Source organism: Podospora pseudoanserina (genome assembly GCF_035222485.1).
Source record: "Podospora pseudoanserina strain CBS 124.78 chromosome 7 map unlocalized CBS124.78p_7, whole genome shotgun sequence".
Lineage (NCBI taxonomy): Eukaryota > Fungi > Ascomycota > Sordariomycetes > Sordariales > Podosporaceae > Podospora > Podospora pseudoanserina.
The window spans coordinates 2,087,705-2,109,374 of NW_026946671.1; the positions used below are offsets into that span (position 1 = coordinate 2,087,705).

The window sequence follows — 21,670 nt, forward strand, 5'->3', positions numbered from 1 at the left end:
GTCCACGAATTCTAAAATTAGGGTTTACATTCGCCCCCAATGCCCAAGCAATGGCCAACCTCCACTCCCTTCATTCCCACGACCTCTTGACAATCTCTGCGAGCCCAACTGCGGAGTTCATATCCAATGCTAGCTGGTACACATAGCTCTCATGATCGTTACCATATCTGATCCGGCTATCCTTGCCATGTAACAACCTGTAGTGCGGCTCATCCTCCGGCCTCAACTCAGGCACCCTTTCTGGAACCATGATGCTCAGAATCCACAGCTGAGCCTGCATCTCCGCCAACGGCGGGATCGCCCCTAGACTTGGTCTCAAGAACCCAATGAATCCCACTGTTGGGTCTCTGTCGTGCCAGATATTTCTCATGTTGGCCTCTTCTGCCGTGGGGTAGTGATCTCTGTCTAGAAAAGGAAAGGTTTGCTTGTAGCCTGTACAGCAGATGACAATGTCGGGCTTGATATTCCCGTCTTTGACCCTCTGAAACTCCGGCCGTCCATTGTCTTGAAAGTGTATCTCTCCGTCGGAGGAGACTGCCTCGGGCCAAGGGGCCAAGTCAATCTGTCGATCATTGGTGGAAGGTACGGGCGACTGGATGATACCGGAGCGGATGCGGTCGACAAGACTTCTTTTGGAGTTGAGACGATAGGGGTACGAGATGTAGGGAGATGCTTTGCTGCTCTTGTTGAAGAAAACTGCAATGAAGAGATCAGTCTGAGAGTTCCTAAGGTACGCGGTCTAGCTATTGAAAAAGGGAGAAAAGCTTACTTTTGCTAACATGGTTCTTCTCTGGGGAAGGTTCTCTGACAATCTGGTCGAGACCTCCTGAAGTTCCGGTGTTCAGCCACAGTATTCCTTTGACGTACCGGTCGTAGAATGTCCATAGGGCATTGGAGTTGCGCAACAGAGGGTGGACATAGGCTGTGTCGAAGAGACTTGCTCGGGCATTGTCCGATGGTACTGTTAGAGTGCTATTGGGTGTACCCCCAAGGACAGAAAACAAGACGGGACTGAGGTTTCTCTGAGACTACAGTGTCAGCAAAGACCAATTACCAACGGGAATGCCGCGCTCTTGAGTGTCACGAAAATCCAATCATGGCGGACCAACCTTGGGTGCAAAATGGAAGCCACTGCGGTGGCACATCACAACCTGCTTGGTGGGTGAGGTAACGGCCAGGTACGCTATATCTGCTCCTGTCTCGCCGCTTCCAAGCATCATGACTGTCTTATTAGTTCCAAACTGTGAGCTGGATTTGAACTGGGATGAATGCATCACCAAGGGCACATGGTCCTCCAGCCCCGGGATTTCGGGCAGGTTAGGGGTGACATGCAGGCCAGAGCACACTGCAATCGCATCACAGGTCCAACTCTTTTGCTTCCCCGTTCCTTTGGCTGAATACGTAATTGTATGACCCTTGCCTTTGATGTTGGGCTTCACCGATACCACAGTGGTGGAGAGTTTGATTTGGGACCAAAGCTTGAATTTGTCACAGTACTCGTGGAGATACTCGACGTAGCGCTCGGCAGAGACGAAGTCGGGGTCGTCGTCACGGAGACGGAAGTCTAAGAAGGAAGTAAGCTGCATAGAACTGACAAGCTGTGAATTTTGCCTATGTTAGCCTTGTGAGTTAAGTGTGCCGTTGAGACTCAATAGACCTCGGCATCTTCATAGGTCCTGGCTTGAAATGTGCCGCCGATGGTGTCTTCGCTCTCGAATAACAGTGTTTCAATGGGCTCAGCGCCGAGGAAAGTGTGAGCAGAAACAAGATATGTCAGAGTAACTAGTCCTGAAGGACCTGCTCCGATGACTGCAACCTTCATGTTTACAAAGCGGTTGCTATTCGGTATTCACAGACCCAGAAAGAAAGAAGAGAGCAGGGGAACAAAAGGTTTGAGTGTAGTGAAGAAAGGGGCATAGCAAATACATGTAGTCTCAACAGTTCTTTCTAATCTTTCCACTCAACATTCAACGGCTGTGATGCGTGATACCGGCCGCATGATGGTCAAAAATGCGAGGACTCGATCACCCCAATTTGAGTATTTCTAGTCAGGCTGGTGTTGTTTCCCAAACAGAAGAATAGAACGACCTGCGGTCAGCAATATGAGTTCTTGGTATGGGGACGGTTGTTATCAAGAGGTATTACTCATGAATATGCATAACACATCCTGCATTCCAGGGGGGGGAGGGGGCTATGGGTCAAGTCCGGCTTGACTTGACGGTCAAGTCAAGGAAGCAAGTCAAGCCAAGCCGGCCTTTTTCTGGCCAAGTCAAATGAAGCCCTTTTACTGGCTTAACTTATAAATCTAGCAAGCCGCTTAGGCCTATATATATATATATATTTAAGTACCGGCCAAAAGTCTAGCCAGGATTCCGGCTCTATACTCTCGGGCCGAAAAAACACTTGGGGACTTCTAAGTTCGGCTTGTTAAGTTGGTGATGGCGTCAACCAAGCCAGGCCTGAGGAGCCTCAAGACAAGCCAAGCCGAGGTCTCGGCTTGCTTGACTTGGCTCATTGCCCACCCTGCTGCATTCCATCATTACCTTAAGAAATGGTGTCTGAACCCTCGAATGCCTCTTAACAGCTGCCCCATTACTTGATCCAATGACTTCCACGGCGATGACTCTACGGCTTAAGCCATGAGGGGAGGTTCGGTTAACTGTTCCACACCCTCTCTTCCTCCGTATTTCAAAAAAAAAAGGAGGAAGAAGACCAAAAAAAAGACCAAGATCAAAAAGCAAGATAGACGACGGGAATTGAGCCCGACGTGGGGGTCGAACCCACAACCTTGAGATGACGGAGGAACTCCTTAAGAGTCTCACGCTCTACCGATTGAGCTAGCCGGGCGGGCTCGTGTGCCTACCAGGATTTGGTGTGGTTGTGAGCAGAATCTGGGATTGACACTGGCATTGGAGATATTTTTGTGTGTCGTTGAAGCTTCTCTGTCTAGGGCTGAGTGGGGGTCAAAGCTCGTGGCGCAGTGTGGCCGGCCAAGTGGGGCGGGGCGGGTGTGTGCCAGGCTTCCACCCACTGGACTGGAAACCAGTCAGCCACTGACGGTAGCAGGGGCCGGTCTTTTGCCCAGTCGCTTCGAGTGGTGAAGCACTCGCCAAGAAGATATGAATAGACGGCATCAAGATCTCAACTCCATCCATCGTCGAACATGTCATCCCCGATCCTGGCTCAGGGAACTGCTCACTATCGGTTGGCATCAGTTTCCGACGGCCTTTCAACTACTGCCTGTCGAACACCGCCAGGATGATCTACCAAAGGAATTCACGATGCTTGCCAGCGCACAGGGGAAGGGTAAAGATTATGGATTGGGCTTTGAAGACATAAAATGATGGCTTTCCATCCCCATTTCTGACATTGAAACAGCATCTCAACCTTCTATCTCAACCATCTCATTCGACACTCGGTCAACATGGGCTTCTCCCTCACCTCCCTCCTCGCTACGGCGTCTTTGGCCCTCGCGATTCCACACGACTTCCAGATTGGAGAACGGGCCCCAGTCAGCACCATCGACATCCGATACCGACATGACAAAGTCACCAAAAAATACGCTCTCGCTGTCTTGGACAGAGATACACACCAAGTTCTTGCTCGTGTTTGCGATAAATCCATCAGATCGGGTGCCTTTTCGGCCCTGCCTATCCACGTTGATGCCGACGGTGAAGCCTTTGGGACCATCACTGTCGGATCTCGCACCCATGCAATCGGGCACCGCTCACGCCAAGTTGACTGCTGGAGCATGTACAGCAATCATGCCGCCACAGTGACCTGCCATGTGTCTCTCAGGCACTTGCCGGCACTGGATTTTGATGCGTTAGCTCACGACACACCGGCGCCACCCTGTTTCGACAACTTTCCCTTGGTAGAGCAAAGCGATGTGGATGGGACTCCCTCCAACGTCACCCAGCTCGAGCTTGCCCAACATGAAATTGGTAACGAGGGGTTGGAGACTGTCCAGGCCCAGGACCAACTTCCGTCACACCCAACCTTGCGTGCCAGACAAGGTTCCATTCTCCGCTGCCCTCCTTACCGCGAGGCCAGACTGGTCGGCGATGGCAACCCCCATCAGAACTACTTTCATGTTCAAATGACGGTAAGCTTGCATTCTTCTTCTCACCATGGCCAACCTCGCTAACCAATCTTGCAGAGCAAAGGAAGATGCACCGACGGCGACTGCGAGATCAGCTACGAAACCTCGGAGACTAAAACCTTCTCATGGACAGCGTCAGCCTCCATTGCTGGCTGGATCTCTGGTGGATTTGCTGTCGAAAAGTCGCACTCGTTCGCAGAGAATTTCAATTGCGTCGGCAAGGAGGGGCATGACACGAATATCTGCGTGTGGCAGATGATCGCACACACAGCGTATACCGTCCAGAACTATATCGTATACCCCTGTTCTAATAATGCAGTCCCTGATGGAGACCCCTTCATTCTCTGGTCTCCCAACGCAAACAACGTTGGGAGCGAGTACTATTGCGTCAGGAACACATGCCGCGCAGGCAAAGGCGATAATTGGTGGGACAAAAGCCCAAGCAGGCCGGGAGGACCTCGCGACTGGTAACCCGCGGTTCATTACTGTTTTCGGGTGTTTGGAGTTTTGGTAGAGGAAGAGCATGTTTAAGTTCATTTGTATCCTGTATATATGGTGGATCGGTAACTCAACCACTCTAATATGAGGGGGCTGTGGCTCTCCGGCAAACACATGATTACAAGCCATTAGCCCCATCCAAGCTACGCAATGAAAGCTTGAACAACGTGGTTCAAGGCACGTAGACTACTCCATCTTTTCTTGAATGTTCCATATGTCAAACGACTCCTTTCGGTTTCCCCGCCAACTTCCAGTTGTGAGCCAAGTAAAACAACTTGCTGAACCAAGGCTGCGGCCAACCCCAGCGACACCATGCCGGTCTGAATCAGTAGGCCAGTGTGGTAACCGCTTGATATGTCATTGGCTCTGTATTACCACGTCCCCATCATCATTCCAGTGTTGGCGCTCATCACCCACATGGCGATGCTGATGCTCCTCTCTTGAGGGTCGTGGCAGTTGAGCTGGAGCCAGGTGTTGCGAACTGGATGATATCCGACAGCAAATGCATTAATCACTGTCCACAAACCCCAACGGCTCCCTGTACCAACACCGGCCTGCAGCGATCTCCCAGCTACCAAGGCTATGAGATAGCATAGCTAACCGGCAACGACAGGCAGCCCTCGCTTGTTGGTTGCGTCGCTAATGGCGGCCAGTGTAAAATGCTAACAGAGGAGCTGGGGAAGCCCCGGCGGCGGCGAGGGCGTTGGCAGTTATCCTATCAAAGCCAAAGCTTCTGTTTGTCAGGACAGTGTGTCAGTTGGTGAGAAATTCCGTGTCGGCTTCAAAGGTCACCAAAGGGAGCTCACATAATAATAGACGGCGTACACGTCGTCAACGGTGACCAAGTCGAAAAGATACAAAACGTCAAAATGAAATGCAGCTACCTCCTCCAATGCTTCACCATCTTCCACACCACAGCTAGCGGTATATGGCCCTTGGGCTTCCCATCTGTCAAATCCAACCCGTCACCATCTCTCACCAACCTGCCCTGCAGGATTTCCCGATCTTTCTCACTAAATACCACCAGACCCCTCCCAACCAACAGCTTCGTCTCCCCAGGTGATCCAGGCAACAAGAAAAAGAACAATCCTCTCACACAAAAACGTAAACAGCCCCTCCAGCAAGAAAAGCCACTGCCAATCTCTCAACCCATGACGACCACTCAGCTTCAAAATCCCAGACGCCAATAGAGGGGAGAGAGCATTCCCGCCAAACATGCCAATAAAAAAGACGGCTACTCGACGTGTGCGTTTGCGGGAGGTGTACCAAGTAGAGATGGTGTAGATACTTCTCGGGATATATCCCGACTCGGCAAGACCCAGACATAGCCTAGAGGCAAGATAGTCCGCTCGGTTGGTGATGAGGATTTGCAGGGTTCCAACTAGGCCGAAGAAGAGGATTTGGGAGAAGATCCACTTTCTGGGGCCGAGCTGATGCATACAGAAGTTGCTTAAGTCAATATCAACTGGGGGAATGGGGGGGTTGGGAAGATGACCTTTTGGAGTATCATGTTACTTGGGATTTCCAACACGACAGTGTCCAGGAATAGGAGCTGGCTCCCGAGGTTGATGGTGTCCTGGTCGAGGTTGGAGCGCTCGGCGAAACCGTCGGTGAGGGTGCTGGCGAGGTTCATGGCGGTCGAACTGGAAGACCAGGAGGCCGAGCGTGAGGAGCGGGAGGACGGTGTGGTCGATTTTGCGGCGGGTGGACTTTTCTTCTGACGGTGACCACTATGGAATTTTTGGGTCAGAAGAGGAGTCGGAGCTGTTTGGGGATGTGGTTGCGAGGGAAAGTGTTTTGTCCCCTAGAATGATCATTGTGTTATGCTTGAAAACTATCACGCCAGAGAGCTGACCTGGCTAGCATGAGCACTCAGAGATTGACAGTTATATCTCGTAGAAGAACCCAGAGAACACAACAGTTGTTATTCCTCGAGAAAACGACCTGATCTGATCAAACAAACCAAATAACTCGCTCTATTATTCTACCACTCATTAACATCAAGGTACAAAGCCAAAACTCTACTGGTCAAGATCCCGATGGTGGTCACTAAATAAGGCAGTGTTGCTTCTCTTCATTGCTGACTCCGAAGGTGTGCATGCAAGAGTATCTTGCCATCCGTAAAGTTATGCCACCTTGACGGCATCTTCAACGTACCACGACTCCAAAAGGAGATCTTGCCCCATGTGCTTACGCCTCCAACAAAAGCCCGCGGCATATGCATGCAGTCATCTTTTTGGGGTATGTCATGAAGTAATGGAAGTCTTACCCAGTTGGAGAAACCGAGATTTTATAACAGAAGAGAAATGGATGACCGTTCGCTGTCCAAGCATCAACAGCAGCGGAGAAAACAGAACATAACACGGGAGGGGAAAAGGGGCAAAAAGGGGCTGCACAATTAAATTATCCACTCTTATGCAAAAATATTATGCAAATGCACAGACCACTCACATCATCCATCATCAGTGCATCACATCATGCTTCGTATCTGTCAACTCCGTCATGTCGGCCTCATCAGAGCTCCGGGGGAGGGGGGCCAGGGCTTCGGCCGCTGATGAAGCGGTAGATGGTGATCAGTCTCAGATCTCTACTGCGGAACTCCCGCTTGACGCCCTCAATCAGGACCTGGCACTGCTGTTCGGTGTATGAATGCACGCGGGTGAAGAGTGCAGGGGTGTGAGAGGCCACCGACATCTGCATGTGCAGTTGCTCGAAGCGGCCCAACTCCTTCAGATGAGGGTCCTTGGCCCAGGGTCCAATGGGAATCTATCCATGCCGCCGCCGATGTTAGTAAGCATGATCAGGTATCACAACGACGTCAACGTCGCGAGCAGGGAGCCGCTCTTACCCTGATGACCTTCTCCTGGACGTCTTCAAAGCCCGCATCGATCATCCATTGCTTGTGGCGGTTGGCCACGTTGATTTGCTTGCCAAACATTTTGCTGGCATCATCCAGCTTGGTTACCCATTCCTTGGTCCAAGGCGCCCTGTCGAAGCTGTCGTCGTCGCTGAAGATCCAGGCATCGTATTCTTGCATTTCACAGTAGCCGCCTGGCTTGAGGTGCGTCCTCACCTGGCGATAGAATCGACCCCAGTCAGCAACGGTACCGCCGAGGGCACGCCCGTGGATGTAGTCGAACGCCTCGTCTGGCCTGTACGTCCACTCGTCTTCGTAGTCGTCGACGTGGAAGCGGCAGTTGCCGGGCACCCATTCGGGTTGAATGGGGCTCAAATCAACGCCAAATACAGACGCACGAGGGTGCTGGTCAGCAATATCCATAGCCCAAATACCGGTGCCGCAGCCGAGATCCAAGATCCTGTAATCGCTGCCGGAATCCGACTCGTCTGGAACATTCAAGGGCGCCGTGTACAAGCTTCCATGGAGTAGGAGAAGCCAAATGTGGTGTTGGAGATCAAGGCGCTCTTGTTCATCCTCGTCGTTGGGCAAGACATACTGCCCCGAGCGATAGGCATGGTACCGACGACCGTTCTCATAGACATAGTTTGTGATGGACGAGGTGATGGATCCGGTGCGGGACGAGCCGTCTAGGGAGACGTAAGCCGAGTCGGCATCATAGTTGTCTTCGGCGCCCTCGTCGTGCTGCAGGCAAGGACGCAAAGAGTCGCGTTAGTCACCGGCATGCAGGTTTCGAAGGACGGAAGCAGTGAGCATCTGGCATCAACGTACATCGATTTCGAGGTGAGGGTGGTCTGGTTCATCGGCAGGGCCTTGCTGCAAATCCCCTGGACTTGTCACATCCTTTGATGCTGTTGGTGACTCCGGCGGCTTCCCAAAGGCCGCGGCAGAGCCAGACCCGCTATTAGCAGCGGGTTTGGCGGGGCTATCAGACATTGGAATGGCGTAGCTCTAGCACGAAGGATGGGGAGAAAGTGAGAAACTCGTGGGACCCCAGTTTGGCAGCGTTACTTCTTTGTCTTCAGGTTTGTCTGGCCGGCGATGATCTGCCGAAAGGATCGGGAGAGCAAGGTATCGGGGGGACGAACACTCGGGACAGACGGCGGACCCAATTCATATGGGCCCCTTCCCCTTCCGAGAGCCCCTCCTTGGTCTGGCTGGCCCAGACATGTGTTGTTTCTCGTTTGTACCCGAACCCCTGGGCTCGTGGGCTCATGGGCTCGCTTGGGAGGCGGATTGCGTATTTTTTCCCTTGGACAAATTCGTGGCTGCGTGGTTCCAGCTGGCCGTGGTCCCAGCAGTAAGGTCTGACACCCCGCCGTTCCCACCTGCCGAGACGAACCAAGGGCCTGCCATCCCGGATCAGGGGGTGTTTTGCTCCGCTAGCCTCCGCTAACCTCCGCTAGCTGCACCTGTCCCACGCGCTACACCCGCACAAGCAGCTGCCAGCCGAGCGCCGGCTTCCGCGCTATCACTTCACCACATCCCATCACACAACTCCACTCAAGAAGACGAGTTCCACATCACAGGCCGCACCCAAAATGCTACCCAAGTTCTGGTTTGTACCGAGCCGGGTATGTCTCTCTCACTCGGGGACCGTTGCCTGTTGCGGGAAGTGTGCTCCCATGTCGAAGGCCACCGTGAAGGACGATCCAAGGATGCCTTTCTTCTTCAGGGGCCCAAAAGGGGCGAGGCACTGAGGGAATACCTACGCCCAGGACTCGAGAGAGGGGAAGGGGGTCTTGACAGATGATTGGAAACGGAAGACGAAGTGGATTGCTTCTTTAATTCGGGCCCCCTCCTTGAACCGGCGGACTGGGACCTGGAAATGAACCTGTTTATCGGCCGGGGGGCCTTTTAAAGATATCTTTGTTTGCTCGTCCTGGCTTGTGACTTATCTCCTGCTTCCTGTCGCTTGATCTGACTGATCACCTACCGACACTGCTCTCTCTATCCCCCTCTCTCTTCGTTTCATCCTCATCTTCAACATGGCCAACGTTCAAAAAAAGCTCATCGTGGTGTTGGGTGCCACCGGTAACCAGGGCGGTGCCGTTGCCCGCCGTTTTCTCCAGGACCCGCAATACGCCGTTCGCGGCTTGACCCGCAATGTCTCGTCGCCCGCAGCACAGGCCCTCAGGGAGCTCGGGGCCGAAGTGGTGGCGGCCGAGCTGGACGACGTCGAATCTCTCAAGAAGGCCTTCAAGGGCGCCAACCTCATTTTCAGCGTGACACAGTACTGGGAGCCCTTCTTCCGCCCTGACTGCCGGGCCAAGGCGGAGGAGCTCGACATCACCTGCCGCAAGTACGCCTATGATGTTGAGGTCCAGCAGGGCAAAAACATTGCCGACGCTGCGGCCACTGTGGTTGACACTCTGGTGGATAACGGCTTCCTGGTATCGACCCTGAGCAGCGCGCGGAAGTGCAGCAAGGGCAAGTTCCAGGACCTATACCACTTTGACTCCAAGGCCGATGTGTTCCCCGACTATGTTGTTCCCAAGTATCCCGAGTTGGCGGCCAAGATGTCGTGTATTCACACCGGCTTCTTCACCACCAGTCACAATATCCTGCCCGACTCCTATTTTGCCAAGGTGAGCCACCACTCGTCGGTCCGAAGAAGGAGAAATACTGATGATTGTGGCAGCAATCCGACGGGAGCTTCCAGATGCGCTTCCCCTGTAACCCAGACAAGCTGGTTCCCCAGCTGGACGTGAACCGTGACACTGGCAACTTTGTGTATGCCGTCTCCCAGATGCCGCCTGGAAAGGCCTACATGGCTGGGGAGTATCTGAGCTTCAGGGATTGGGCGGCTGCGTGGGGTCGGGTAACTGGGGCCACCATCGAGTATAAGGAGGTAACGATTGACGAGATGGTGGCCGAGACTCCTGACAAGGCCTGTGGACTGGAGGTTGCTCTCATGTATTCGTATTCGTCCGATCCGGGGTACGATGGTGGGATGGAGCTGTTGACAGCTGAAGATATCCAAAAGGTGAGAACGAGCCCTGCTTTCTTTGGTTTGCAAATGTGGAAGAAAAATACTGACCAGATAAATTTAGGCGGGCATCGATTGCCCGATCACGACGGTGGAGGAATCTCTGGCAAAGCAGGACTTTTCCAAGTATTTCAGCAAATAAAAAGAGAACAATATCAGGTAGCTAGCAATGACAAGATCAAGCAATAAAAGAAGAGATAGACAGCTACAGCAACCAGAGATGCGTTTGTCAAGTGCCTGGAGCTGCAGTTGGTGTCAAACGCAACGAGTGGGGTGACTGCCCGGCCTGAAAAGCAGGACTAATTTACCTTACCTACTTTTTCTCCGGACTATTGTCCAGGTTAGTTTTTATTGTGCTCTCAATTTCTTGCAACGTAGCGAATTCATCCCCAGCCACTTGCACACCATTTCCTGAAGCCTTTGGCCATGATTCCAGTTTGCAACGCGACTACATTACCTTTCGCCGCACCCTCACGCAACCTCAAAATCATGTCGGTTGCTGAAGCGACCTTCTTCTCTCAATCTTTTTCTTTCCCACCACGTCACACCTGCGACTGCGACTGAGACCGCCCTCGTTTCGGCTCCAACATTGAAAATGTCTTCACCAAACAAAAGACTCCAGCATTACAACATGCTTGGAGTTCGCCCAGATGCGACTTCTGCTGACGTCAAGAAGGCATACCATCGAATGGCTCGCCTGAGGCATCCCGACAAGCATGGCAACTCTGCCGCTGCCACAGCGGACTTTCAGGAGGTATGTCCTGTTTCCCAGAGATGCTGCATGGTACCAGGTACTAACTGTTTGATAGTTGCAGCAAGCCTACGAGATTCTCTCTGACCCCAAAGCAAGGCATACTTACGACCAGACCATCGCCACCAAGCTGTTGAGGACAGAGCAGGCGCGGCGCAAGTATGCCGAGCTCCTTGATCGTGTACAACGGGATTCGGCAAGGGTACAGCCCACTGTCGACTACAAACGGCGGCTCTTTGAAGCGTTCACCTTTCGGCTGAAACAAAAGCAACGGGCCTACGATGTTGCACAACGGCGTATCATCGACGCGAAGGCTTTTGTTGTCATCAGCGATGATGACAGCGACGAGCCAGCCCAACCTCCTCAAAGTGATACCCAACATGCTTCGACAGGCGAGATGCCCCCTCAAACTGTCCAAGATCTCGCTCTTGCCAAGCGAGACCACCAAAAGGCGACTGCGGACATGCGAGACGCTGAAACCAACTGGAAAAGACTGAAGGAGGAGGTGGACGTCCTTTTGGACAAGGTTTGGAGCTCAGAGAAGGAATGCGCAGAGCTGGAAAAGGAACACAACCCCCGCTGGCAGGACAGTCAAACAGCACAGATACTAAGCCAGCTTTCTTTTCATGGTGGTCCTCAAACTATGTCACAAGGGCGTCCGTCGCAGTATGAAGCTTCTCAGTATCCTCCAAACCCATCGCCCACCACGCCGCCACCACGCTCACATCGACAGAGGTCATCCGAAGCCCTACCGACCTTCTCTCCTCGTCCATCCTACAGCTCTACTAGGCCACCGCCAGGCCAGGAACAGCACTATCAGCGGGCGAGATCTTTTTCATTTCATGGATCAAACTTCCGACACCCTTCGCCTCCCCAGCCACCTTGGCAACATCACCAGCGGCCGATGGCAACTCCCCACCCTTTCGGGGCGATGGAAACTGAGATCAAGATACTGAGGACGTTTCTCGCGGAGAAGAACAGGATTGTGAACAGTCTACTTCAGAAGAACCTTGCTCTGGAGGATGAGGTCCAACGGCTGAGGCGCATGTTGGACCAAGCGAACAACTCACTAGTGCACAAAAATGGCGACGTGGAACCGACAACCAGGAAGAAGAGGGGAAGGCCGAGGAATGATACTCGCGATTCTGATAACACTGATGGCAGAGGGCCTAAGGCTGCCAGGACGGGTTGAAGCACAGCTGTGGCATGGACAGCATCTCGGGATATAGCACTGCAGCTGGGCTTGGCTTGCTGGATATGGACCTCGGAATTTGGGTCACCAACTTAGCGCTGCACTCAAGGTGTGCAATATTAGCATTATAAAGCACATATTGATAGTATTCTTCATCATTTCCCATCATGGCCTGTAATTATGTTACTGTACTATCATCTTTTAAGGCTATATACTTCGTCGTTTTTGATACCCTTTGAAGCTCATGAACAATGACCTTCGTAACTTTTGATTGGGTGTCTATTCATGTTTGCTATGTTGCGATTAAGTTCATAGCGTTGAGCTCTTTTCTTTCTTTCTTTCTAGGTTTGTGTGCTCTCTTAGAATATCTGCCGTATAACTCAGGTACCTGAAATAACTTCAAGGTTCTTTAAGTTTTAAACGAACTTTAAACTAAGGTAAGGAATATAGGTTCATATTGCAATGCAATAGATAGTGCTACTGAAGGTTTCTCATGATGTGGGATGCCTTTGGATTGTGGAATATTTGTATACGGTATTTTGGTTTCTTGATTGAAAACGAGCCATGATTTTCAAGATACGCAGGTTTGGCCTTTTTAAAATCAAAACATTATCTGAGTTTTGGATAATTCAAAGGTCAGATAATTCCGCCATTTTAAGTTGGTCCTTTTACGAGCAGATGCTGATAAATGAAGTGGAACTTATATATGAATTAGCTACAATACATACAGCAATATATATATTGTATTACTGTACTTTGCTTTCACTGTAGGCTAAGATCTTGCAAGGAGTAGCTTTAAAACTTTCACTAAATAGAAAAACAAACTCAACATTATCATAAGCCTCAATGTGTTACATATGTAGGAGGATGGCATAATATATCATTTGGTTTCAGATGCCGACAGTGACTTGGAAGTGGAAGAAGGCGGTACCATACATCAATGGGCAACTTGAGATGGAATGAGCGGCCGAGGCACATTATAATTAGAGGTACAGGAAGCCAATGCTTTTGAACGGCTTCTAACCAAGGCCTTCTTTGGGCTGCAGTTCTCCTTTTTTCTTCTTTTTTTTTAAGCTGAGGTCGAGACAATAGGTACAACGGCAGTTGCGACTTCATCGTTCTGGATAGGTACCATACTTGTCTATAACTTCTTTCCTGGCTTCATCTATCAAATATGTTCTTTGCCTGGCAACTAGCTTGCAATTACACTGAAGCACGTCAGCAATTTGACCGACAGCTCCTTCGCCTTTGTTCGCGGCTTTTTCTCTCATCACGAATCATTCTAGAAGGTCATATCTCTCTTCCATCAGAACACCCTGAAAATGGACTCATCGGGGTGGAAAAATGCTAAAATGATCCGCCTACGATTATTTTACGCCACGCTTGAAATCCTGTCGACAGCCGACACAGCTGAAATCAAGAAAGCTTATAAAAGTCTCTGTCTTCGTTATCATCCGGACAAAAATCTGAGTACCCAAGCCAGAGCGACCCGAGAGTTCCAAAAGGTACGTCAATGCTAAGGAGCCAGCTGCTTGTGGAAAGAGAAAACATTGGATAACATGCAAATTCTGATACAGCTTCAAGATGCCTATAACGTCCTGATTGATCCAGAGGAGCGTTCGTCATACGATGATAAAGTCCTCCAGACCTACATGCGGTGGCTTGAGTGCAGAATGGAACGCATCACGTCTTGCCTGGCCTGTGAAACCGACCTCGACACAGCGCAGAAGACAGAGCTTTCGGCTCTTGAAGATCTTCAAACCCACCTTCAACTCGAGTTAGGCAGTGTTACCAAGTTGATCACAAACAGCAAGAGTCCTTCTTCAGGTCGCACCCTAAGCGACATTCGGATATGCAGAGACGGCGGGCTCAACAAAGCTAAGGAACGGTTCCAAATTGCTGCCCCGGGAGCCGCTTCGTTGGAAGAGAGCAGGCTAGCTGCCTTCACAAGTCTAAACTCCAGCACGACTCACTGTAACAATCTGAGATACGAACTCACAGGCGACTCTGAGGCTTGGGGGAATGGGTGGGATAAGCATGCAGGCCAGGATCGAATGACCCTTAAAAAGGAGCTTGAGCAGATAAAGACCGAAATCGGGGTCATGTCATTGAAAAGGAAGGAGAGAAATCTCGAGGCTGCATTGTCAGAGCTAACGAGTGTTAGGGAGGAACTGCTACGTTGCCAGGTAGCCAATGCTGTATATGCTGCGAGGGAAACAGTGATGAAGCAACGGACTATGGAGCTGGAAAGGCAAAACTTGAAGCTGGTCAACACAGCTACCCTCCTGAATACTGCAAGGGCTCAGCTGATCAGCAAGGACATGACACTCAAGACACTTGGCGCCGAGAACACAAAGCTCAAGAAGATGGTGTCGGATTACAACAACAGTATGGGCATACTTGAGACTAGCTTTCAGAAGGTCGAGGAGACTACCAACAACTTGGCGATTGGAGCGCTGCTTTAGTCGAAGGATGAGCAGGGAAGACGAGATGCTGGTCCAGCAATCGACGAGCTCAGCGTTGATAAACGGACTCGGACCGCTGCGAGCATTTGTGAGCCGCCGAAAACAGGGGAAGAAAGCGCGTCAACAAGGACTTGGATGAGTTGCTCTCGGAGGATTGGTAGGTAGTAAGGTTGCTCTTAGAGCTTCTATCCTGTGGGCCGGGCCACAGTTGGTTGGGTTTAGATAGGTTTTCTGTTCTCGGGAGTAGTTCTTCCTAGAGTTTCACAATATGAACACTTTTTTCGATTCTGCTTGGGCGCTCGCTCCCCCAGGTCTACTGCTAGTAACACCAAGAAACCTGACACAAGCAACAAGGTCTGAGTCTGATGAGGACTGAACCCAAAGATACATTGTGGATACGTAGATGGGGTCGCTAGGTACCCAGGTAGGCAGATAGGCACTTTATACCTTCTTTGTTGATATCCAGCTTCTTGTACCTACCTTACTTATTTCTCTAAGAGAACCGTTATCAGAGTGGGTAATAACCTCTTCCCAAAGATGGGATGGAATCTCGAGCATATCTTTGTGGCCCTAGGCATCAGTAAAAGAAAGAAATCACAGCTTGTTATTTTCTTCTCCGAGACCTCCCACACAGCTTCAAACTCTTTTCGGAGTGGCCGCTAAGCACTTCACACTTCCATTGAGCTGCCTCAATGACCGGAGGCACTCACGGAACAGGAGCACTAGTACAACAAATCAAACTGTCATCGTAGAATCCTCAACATGTCGCGGCCTGCGGTGCCTGTAGCCGAGCTGCATTACTACACGACTCTCGAAATCACACCATCCGCGACCAAGGACGAGATCAAAAAATCATACAGACAGCTGGCGTTGATTTGGCACCCGAATAAGCAGCAGTCGCTCTTCGAGCACCAGCCTGGCGAAAAGTTCAAGAAGGTATCACATTGCGTTCTTCATGGATGGTCTTTGTACTTGCACTAACCAACAATCTCCAGATTCACAATGCATACGAGATTCTATCCGACGACAGGGCGTGGAATCATTGTGATAAGACCATCCAGCCGACTCTGCCACATCGAGAGGATAATGAAAAAAGGACGCGACAAGCTTTCGGCCCTAAGCAAGAAGCAGAAAAGCGAATGGCGCAAGTTGAAGGCGACAATCACTAGCTTGAAGGAAGAGCACTCCAAGCTTGAGCTGGAGTGCGAGCTGAAGGGGCCCTTGATTAGCAGAGCAGGCCAAAAGCCATCAGAAGGATTAGATCAAGGCGGGAATCAATTTCAACATACAACAGCCCAAAAGCCATCCCCGGTTCACTGCAATCAAGCTAAGAATGGAGATTACTGTGCCCACCCGGATCCGTCAACTCACCTGGAGGAAGAATTGTCAAGACCATTCTATTGGAACCAGACACAAGAGCTAGTCTACAGCCGCCCAACTGAACCAGCATCTAACGACAAAGAAGCAAGTGACGACGACGACGACGTGGAGATAGTGATGGTGAGATGCGTGAACTGAAAGGTACCACACGTCATCTTCTTCCCGCGGCAACAGTGTCCTTCAACACGGCATGAATCTACCACCGGATGGAGGATGTCAAGGGCAGGGCCAAAGACCCCATCCCTATTAGATAGTTGATTCTATTTATTCTATTTCCCTGGGAATTCCCTACATCTTGTGACCAGTCTTTGCGATCCAATATGATGTCACTGGTCTGTTTGAAACCCAAGTGGGAGCAAGTGAGGAAGCAACCTCGTCGGCAGGGCAAATTTCATGGCCTCAAAGCTGGGATGAAATTCAGACTTGCTCCCCACAACTGGGCGGTATGTCCTTGGAAATTCACCTGTTTACTTCAAAATTCGCTGCCTGAAATTCACCATTGCCTTCACTGCGCACTCATCTGTCACTGCTTTCTCCGCAACCACCCAAAACGCGACCTAGATCTCAAGTTCCGCCAGTGTGTTTTGTGCGACGACACCACCAGGATAATTGTTCCCTCATTGCGATCCTCCACAGTTCACAGTGCCATATCCAGCAACATGTCCCGAGCTGCAGTTCCCGTTGTCGACTTGCGTTACTACTCCACCCTAGAGATCAAACTCTCTGCTACCAGAGAGGAGATCAAGAAGTCGTACAGGCGGCTTGCGCTCCCTTGGCATCCGGACAAGCGCCCAGCTGCTGACCTTGATGCGACTGAAATGTTTCAGAAAGTACCTACCTCATTGCCTTTTTCTCAGTCGACATTATAGTTGCCAAGTACTAACTCACATCTTTCTCAGATCAACAACGCCCATGAGGTCCTTTCTAATGATACCTCGCGAGCCCAATATGATCAATCGGTCCACAGTCGCCTACAGCAAATCGAGAGCACCAGGCTGAATGGCACCGCCAAGTTGCTCTCATACCAGCGAAGACAGTGAGATCCTACAACGGCCTCTGCGGCATACTGAAAATCAATTGAGATCACACGGAAGGAACTAGAAACATTGGAAAATGAGTGGTCTCAGCTGGTGCTGGAATTCAATCGACTGGTCACCGAGCCAGGTCTTAGGTAACTCGACCAGCTCTTCATCATCAACTGCGGGACCCTCGACTACACCCTTCAAGCGGGACATGGAAATTTTACGGCAAAAGGAAGAGGCGTGAAAACAGGCTGCGCGAGACATTCAAAAGGTATTATGAGTCTGGGGGAACTGGCTACGAGGATTGGGAGAGACGCTATGAGGCTTGGCTGGAGAGGTACGACGCCGCACAAAGAGAAATAAGAGAATGGGCTCGACGAGTTGGGGAGGAGTGGAGACGACAGGGAGGAAGGGAGCCGAAGGAGGAATACTACAGGAGGAGGGCAAGAGAAGAAAAGCAGAGGAGGGTAGATGAAGATATACGGAGGAGAGCAGAAGAAGAGATGCGGAGGAGGGCAGAAGAGGAGATGCGGGTGAGAATGGAAGAGGAATGGATAAGGAAAAGAGAGGCGTGGATACAGACAAGAGAGAGGTACTGGGCGGAAGTTGAAATGCGGAGGGCAGAAGAAGAGTGAAGAAGGGCGTGGGTGGAGGCAGAGGTAGACGAGAGGCTTAGATAGGCCGGCATCAACCGCGCCCACCATGTTCATGCTGTCCAATCCCAACCCACGACAAATACGGCATTTTCATCAAAGCCCCCGGAAGATTGTAAGCCAAAGCGACCGGAGGAGCCAATGTTCGGGGGCATTGCTGAGGAAGCCCATGGCAAGTTTGTCCCTAACAAGAGGAAAAGAGGTCGAGGCGACCAGGCTGATAGTGACGGGGCGAATGAAGAGGGGAGGAAAAGGGTCCGAACATGAGAGTGAACGAGTGTAGTCCGGAGATATAGTAACTATACGGGAAAAATATTGAAGGAGAGGGTCATTGGGAAGAAGAGGCACACTGGTCATGTTATAGAACGGTGGACCAAGAAACTAGGGAGACAATGCTACTTTGTCTTGAACAAGGTAAATGCATTCTGGAGAGGACCGGAAATATTTGAGTTGAGTTTTGATTTTTGTTCAAGTAGAATTGTAGAAATCACCTCATGTCTAGAAGTGTAAAAAATGGACTTTTAATCAAGCCTGTACTCACAGCTTCAGGCTTCCGATCCTAGGTAATGTCGGTGTTTCTATTGCAAAATTCGAATACGTTAAAATGTGCAGAATGTGGGATAGACTCTGCCATGAAGTAGTAGTTTGATCGAAAATACTGAGAGGTTGCAAAGATCAGGTTTGTCTGGAATGTTGTTTGGCAACATGAACAAGACATTGATGGAATTCCGGGCCAATGGGGAGGCAGAATACCTAAAGAGGCTATTTTGGCGAAACAATTCCGTGTTGCATAAGTGGGGCGCTTGGACCCATCGCTGTGCCGTAACGTCAGCTGGAAAGATGGAGCGAGATGGGAGGCTGGGCGACGGCAGCCCTCCTATTTTTCCCTGGCAACGCAATCCCGTCCCTTCTGCTCGCCGGCCTCAACATCGCGCGCATCCAACGGCGGAGCAACCATAGCATAGGGCTAGCACCACCATGTCCAGACATTGACGACCCATTACCAGCCTCGCACCACATTCGTTGAAGCCATCCCACCTTCGTTCAGTTTTTCAGTCGTTTGTATTCGATTCAGCCTTTTCGCCATCCGCCATCGCCATCCATAACCATCTCCACCCAGTCTTCAACATCCTTCGTCGCAACAGAGTTACCTTAGCCATCACATTCCGACCGTCGCCCATCGCAACCACTCCCAACCCCTCCATCCCCACCCTCCGCCTTGAAATCCTCGAATATCCACAGATTGAACACGCTCCTCTCCTTCTCCTGAATCGTCCCCTCCAATCTTATCGAATCTCCCTCCGTTGAGGCCCTCACCGGCCCCCTCCATCACCTGGGATGACTTTCGGGGACTTCACCAGCATCTGCCGCATGGCACCGCTGCCACTATGCTCCTCAGTCGGCCCAATAACCTCCATCGCAAGCGGCGTGGGCATCGAACCTGACTGTTTCTCACGGAATATTGAGCTGGCAAATACCATCATTTTCCAAGGCGCCGCCAGCGCCATGCACATTGTTGCCTTGATCATGACTGTAACCATGATCCTGCACGTTCGGGGAAAATTCACGGCAGTTGGTATGTGAATTTCTCATGGTTTGGGTCCGAATTCTGGAGTTCAAAGACTGGGCAACTGACAGGGTTTGCAAACCAACAGGTCGGAAAGAAATTACGAGTTTCTTCTACCTCTACATGCTCCTCACCTTCCTCTCCCTCTGCATTGACGCGGGTGTGATACCCCCAGGATCGGCACCGTACCCCTACTTCGTCGCTGTTCAGGCCGGTCTCACATCGGCTTTGGTGACATGTCTCTTGATCAATGGCTTCGTCGGATTTCAATTATACGAGGATGGGACACCGCTCTCGCTCTGGATGATGCGCCTCTGCTCTGCCGCTGCCTTTGTCATCTCGTTCCTGGTGGCGCTCGCAACTTTCATGACGTGGGCTGGTCTTGGTCCCACCAACACTATCGGCTTGTTTGTGGTGCTCTACCTTCTCAACGCCATCCAGCTCTTCGTCTACGTGGTTCTGCAAATCATTCTCGTCACTCGGACGCTTCAGGACCGGTGGCCCCTGGGCGATATCGCGTTTGGCGTCTTCTTCTTCGTCATTGGCCAGGTCATTCTCTATGCCTTCAGCAGGCCGATTTGCAATTCTGTCAGTCACTATATGGATGGACTGTTCTTTGCGACAACATGCAATCTTTTGGCCGTCATGATGGTGTACAAGTACTGGGATTCCATCACTAAGGAAGACCTGGAGTTCTCGGTGGGCACGAGAATGAACAACTGGGAGGTCAAGGAGTTGATGGGACCTTCGCCCGAAGACGACCTGCAGCAACGTCGGGCCACACAAATTTACCACGACGATCCATATGGCCAGTCGAGTGCCTATGATTCTCATCCGAACCAGCACTATTCGTCTAGTCCGAACAGGCTCTCCCGGTACCAATAGAGGTAGATGCCTTGGGCACAGGGAGATGGGGGTGTTTCTTGTCCTACAAAGGTCTCTAGCGAATGTTGAAGCATGGGGGAATAATCCCCATAGCACTGATGATCAACAGTCTGGGTTTAGGGACGTTGGTTGGTCGGTTGGTCTTTGTGTTTGCTCCTTGTCAAAAATGAAGCCTCGAATGCAATGTCCCCTTTTCTTTTGTTTTTGTATTTGCTGCAAAGAGTTGCCTTGGCATCAGCGTGTTGGCTTTTTTTGTGAAGGTTCTTTTCCAGTCTTGAGGCGTTACTATACAGCGGGACATGATTTTCTTGAGCATGGATGAGGGGAAGGCGACTTACACTAATAGCTACGTGGTTGTGTTGGCAGAGCATCATTGGTTCCTACATAGCTTGTTCTCTGTATATGCATTAAACTTACCTACCTGCCTACCTTAATTATCACGAGTTTGACCACGACTTATGTATGAAATTGGACCATGTCAGGTCAGACGAGAAGGAGTTGGAAGGTCAGCTTGATCGGGGGCACGTGCGCTCGCCTTGATCCCTCCATGGATGCCCCCGATACCCCGGCAGTCGCGCTTAACAACAGTTGTCAGGTCAGACTCTCCAGTGACAGACTCTCCAGTGACAGACTCTCCAGTGGCAGACTCTCCAGTGACTGCCAATCCCTAATAATCATCTAGGTCATCTCTCTCCTCACGAGACAGATTGCCACGGCAGTCAAGGCAAACAGCCCAGACGCGCCAAAACGCCCCCTAGGTCCAGGTCCCGATCAAGGTCCCGACCACATTGAGCGGACATTATTAGGTTTTCGAGCCACAACCTAGGCACCTAGGTCGGTAGCAGCTTCTGCTTTTAATTGGGGGCGCCGCAACCAAGCAAGAAGCAATCAACCTAATCGGACTTGGCTTTTTCGCAAAGCTTCAATCTCATCTCAGTCACTCAACACTCATATTCGCAATCAACTTTGAACTTACCTAGTTCCATTCCGCCACCTGTCACCACCGTCAATTTCCCATCGTCGCCATCATCGCCATCGACTGTCGGCACCATCGTCATACTACTCGCAGCCACAGCACCTGGTTTCGTGTTTCTGCGCGCTGAGAGCTGGATCCCTATATTCTGCAAGTGAGTTTACCCGCGCTCGGGATGAACCCAACTTCGTCTCAAATGCGAAATGCAGCCTGCTAACAACGCCCTAGCTCCAAGGCTTGTCTATGTCCATGATGCCAGCGACTGACCAACAAGTT

At 51.1% G+C, this 21,670-nt stretch overlaps 10 protein-coding genes and 1 non-coding gene across 11 annotated transcripts; 8 read left to right on the plus strand and 3 right to left on the minus strand.

Annotated features, from left to right (window-relative positions):
* Window positions 1–70: 70 nt before the first annotated feature.
* On the minus strand, window positions 71–2,091 carry QC764_0108450 (uncharacterized protein; the record flags this gene model as incomplete). Its single annotated transcript, XM_062941136.1, has 4 exons — window positions 1,658–2,091; window positions 1,110–1,598; window positions 770–1,022; window positions 71–696 (listed from the first exon to the last, which is right to left on the minus strand). Exons 1-4 carry the CDS (start codon window positions 1,820–1,822, stop codon window positions 71–73), a joined length of 1,533 nt encoding a protein of 510 aa, XP_062796958.1. The 5' UTR covers window positions 1,823–2,091.
* A 668-nt stretch (window positions 2,092–2,759) lies between these two features.
* On the plus strand, window positions 2,760–2,847 carry QC764_0108460. Its single transcript has one exon. It is a non-coding gene; the product is annotated as a tRNA-Lys (tRNA).
* Window positions 2,848–3,074: 227 nt separating this feature from the next.
* QC764_700445 (uncharacterized protein) lies at window positions 3,075–4,792 on the plus strand. Its single transcript, XM_062949709.1, has 2 exons — window positions 3,075–4,105; window positions 4,160–4,792. Exons 1-2 carry the CDS (start codon window positions 3,425–3,427, stop codon window positions 4,571–4,573), a joined length of 1,095 nt encoding a protein of 364 aa, XP_062796959.1. The 5' UTR covers window positions 3,075–3,424; the 3' UTR covers window positions 4,574–4,792.
* An 821-nt stretch (window positions 4,793–5,613) lies between these two features.
* On the minus strand, window positions 5,614–6,233 carry QC764_0108480 (uncharacterized protein; the record flags this gene model as incomplete). Its single annotated transcript, XM_062941137.1, has 2 exons — window positions 5,614–6,030; window positions 6,096–6,233. The coding sequence occupies 2 exons, from the start codon at window positions 6,231–6,233 to the stop codon at window positions 5,614–5,616; spliced, it is 555 nt and encodes a 184-aa protein (XP_062796960.1).
* A 475-nt stretch (window positions 6,234–6,708) lies between these two features.
* On the minus strand, window positions 6,709–8,714 carry QC764_700430 (uncharacterized protein). The gene is made up of 3 exons (XM_062949708.1): window positions 8,289–8,714; window positions 7,449–8,201; window positions 6,709–7,366 (listed from the first exon to the last, which is right to left on the minus strand). Exons 1-3 carry the CDS (start codon window positions 8,451–8,453, stop codon window positions 7,115–7,117), a joined length of 1,170 nt encoding a protein of 389 aa, XP_062796961.1. The 5' UTR covers window positions 8,454–8,714; the 3' UTR covers window positions 6,709–7,114.
* QC764_700420 (uncharacterized protein) lies at window positions 7,468–10,648 on the plus strand (the record flags this gene model as incomplete). Its single annotated transcript, XM_062949707.1, has 3 exons — window positions 7,468–10,105; window positions 10,159–10,503; window positions 10,571–10,648. The coding sequence occupies exons 1-3, from the start codon at window positions 9,506–9,508 to the stop codon at window positions 10,646–10,648; spliced, it is 1,023 nt and encodes a 340-aa protein (XP_062796962.1). The 5' UTR covers window positions 7,468–9,505.
* A 453-nt stretch (window positions 10,649–11,101) lies between these two features.
* QC764_700419 (uncharacterized protein) lies at window positions 11,102–12,588 on the plus strand (the record flags this gene model as incomplete). The annotated part of the gene is made up of 2 exons (XM_062949706.1): window positions 11,102–11,260; window positions 11,316–12,588. The coding sequence occupies 2 exons, from the start codon at window positions 11,102–11,104 to the stop codon at window positions 12,447–12,449; spliced, it is 1,293 nt and encodes a 430-aa protein (XP_062796963.1). The 3' UTR covers window positions 12,450–12,588.
* A 1,420-nt stretch (window positions 12,589–14,008) lies between these two features.
* Window positions 14,009–14,914, plus strand: QC764_700415 (uncharacterized protein; the record flags this gene model as incomplete). The annotated part of the gene is made up of 1 exon (XM_062949705.1): window positions 14,009–14,914. One exon carries the CDS (start codon window positions 14,009–14,011, stop codon window positions 14,912–14,914), a length of 906 nt encoding a protein of 301 aa, XP_062796964.1.
* A 2,039-nt stretch (window positions 14,915–16,953) lies between these two features.
* On the plus strand, window positions 16,954–18,461 carry QC764_0108530 (uncharacterized protein; the record flags this gene model as incomplete). The annotated part of the gene is made up of 2 exons (XM_062941138.1): window positions 16,954–17,124; window positions 17,194–18,461. The coding sequence occupies 2 exons, from the start codon at window positions 16,954–16,956 to the stop codon at window positions 17,332–17,334; spliced, it is 312 nt and encodes a 103-aa protein (XP_062796965.1). The 3' UTR covers window positions 17,335–18,461.
* Window positions 18,462–18,716: 255 nt separating this feature from the next.
* On the plus strand, window positions 18,717–20,873 carry CHS7 (Chitin synthase, class 7). The gene is made up of 2 exons (XM_062949704.1): window positions 18,717–19,545; window positions 19,625–20,873. The coding sequence occupies exons 1-2, from the start codon at window positions 19,308–19,310 to the stop codon at window positions 20,419–20,421; spliced, it is 1,035 nt and encodes a 344-aa protein (XP_062796966.1). The 5' UTR covers window positions 18,717–19,307; the 3' UTR covers window positions 20,422–20,873.
* A 23-nt stretch (window positions 20,874–20,896) lies between these two features.
* Window positions 20,897–21,660, plus strand: QC764_0108550 (uncharacterized protein; the record flags this gene model as incomplete). The annotated part of the gene is made up of 3 exons (XM_062941139.1): window positions 20,897–20,946; window positions 21,402–21,548; window positions 21,630–21,660. 3 exons carry the CDS (start codon window positions 20,897–20,899, stop codon window positions 21,658–21,660), a joined length of 228 nt encoding a protein of 75 aa, XP_062796967.1.
* Window positions 21,661–21,670: the final 10 nt, after the last annotated feature.

Excerpts from the sequence above, each read along its gene's own strand:
- QC764_700445 (XM_062949709.1), top strand. The coding sequence starts at position 3,425 with ATGGGCTTCTCCCTCACCTCCCTCCTCGCTACGGCGTCTTTGGCCCTC. Across the intron at positions 4,106-4,159 it reads ACTTTCATGTTCAAATGACG|AGCAAAGGAAGATGCACCGA; the intron begins GTAAGCTTGCAT and ends CCAATCTTGCAG.
- QC764_700430 (XM_062949708.1), bottom strand. The coding sequence starts at position 8,453 with ATGTCTGATAGCCCCGCCAAACCCGCTGCTAATAGCGGGTCTGGCTCT. Across the intron at positions 8,202-8,288 it reads ACCCTCACCTCGAAATCGAT|CACGACGAGGGCGCCGAAGA; the intron begins GTACGTTGATGC and ends CCTTGCCTGCAG. Across the intron at positions 7,367-7,448 it reads TCCAGGAGAAGGTCATCAGG|ATTCCCATTGGACCCTGGGC; the intron begins GTAAGAGCGGCT and ends CGGCATGGATAG.
- CHS7 (XM_062949704.1), top strand. The coding sequence starts at position 19,308 with ATGACTTTCGGGGACTTCACCAGCATCTGCCGCATGGCACCGCTGCCA. Across the intron at positions 19,546-19,624 it reads GGGAAAATTCACGGCAGTTG|GTCGGAAAGAAATTACGAGT; the intron begins GTATGTGAATTT and ends GCAAACCAACAG.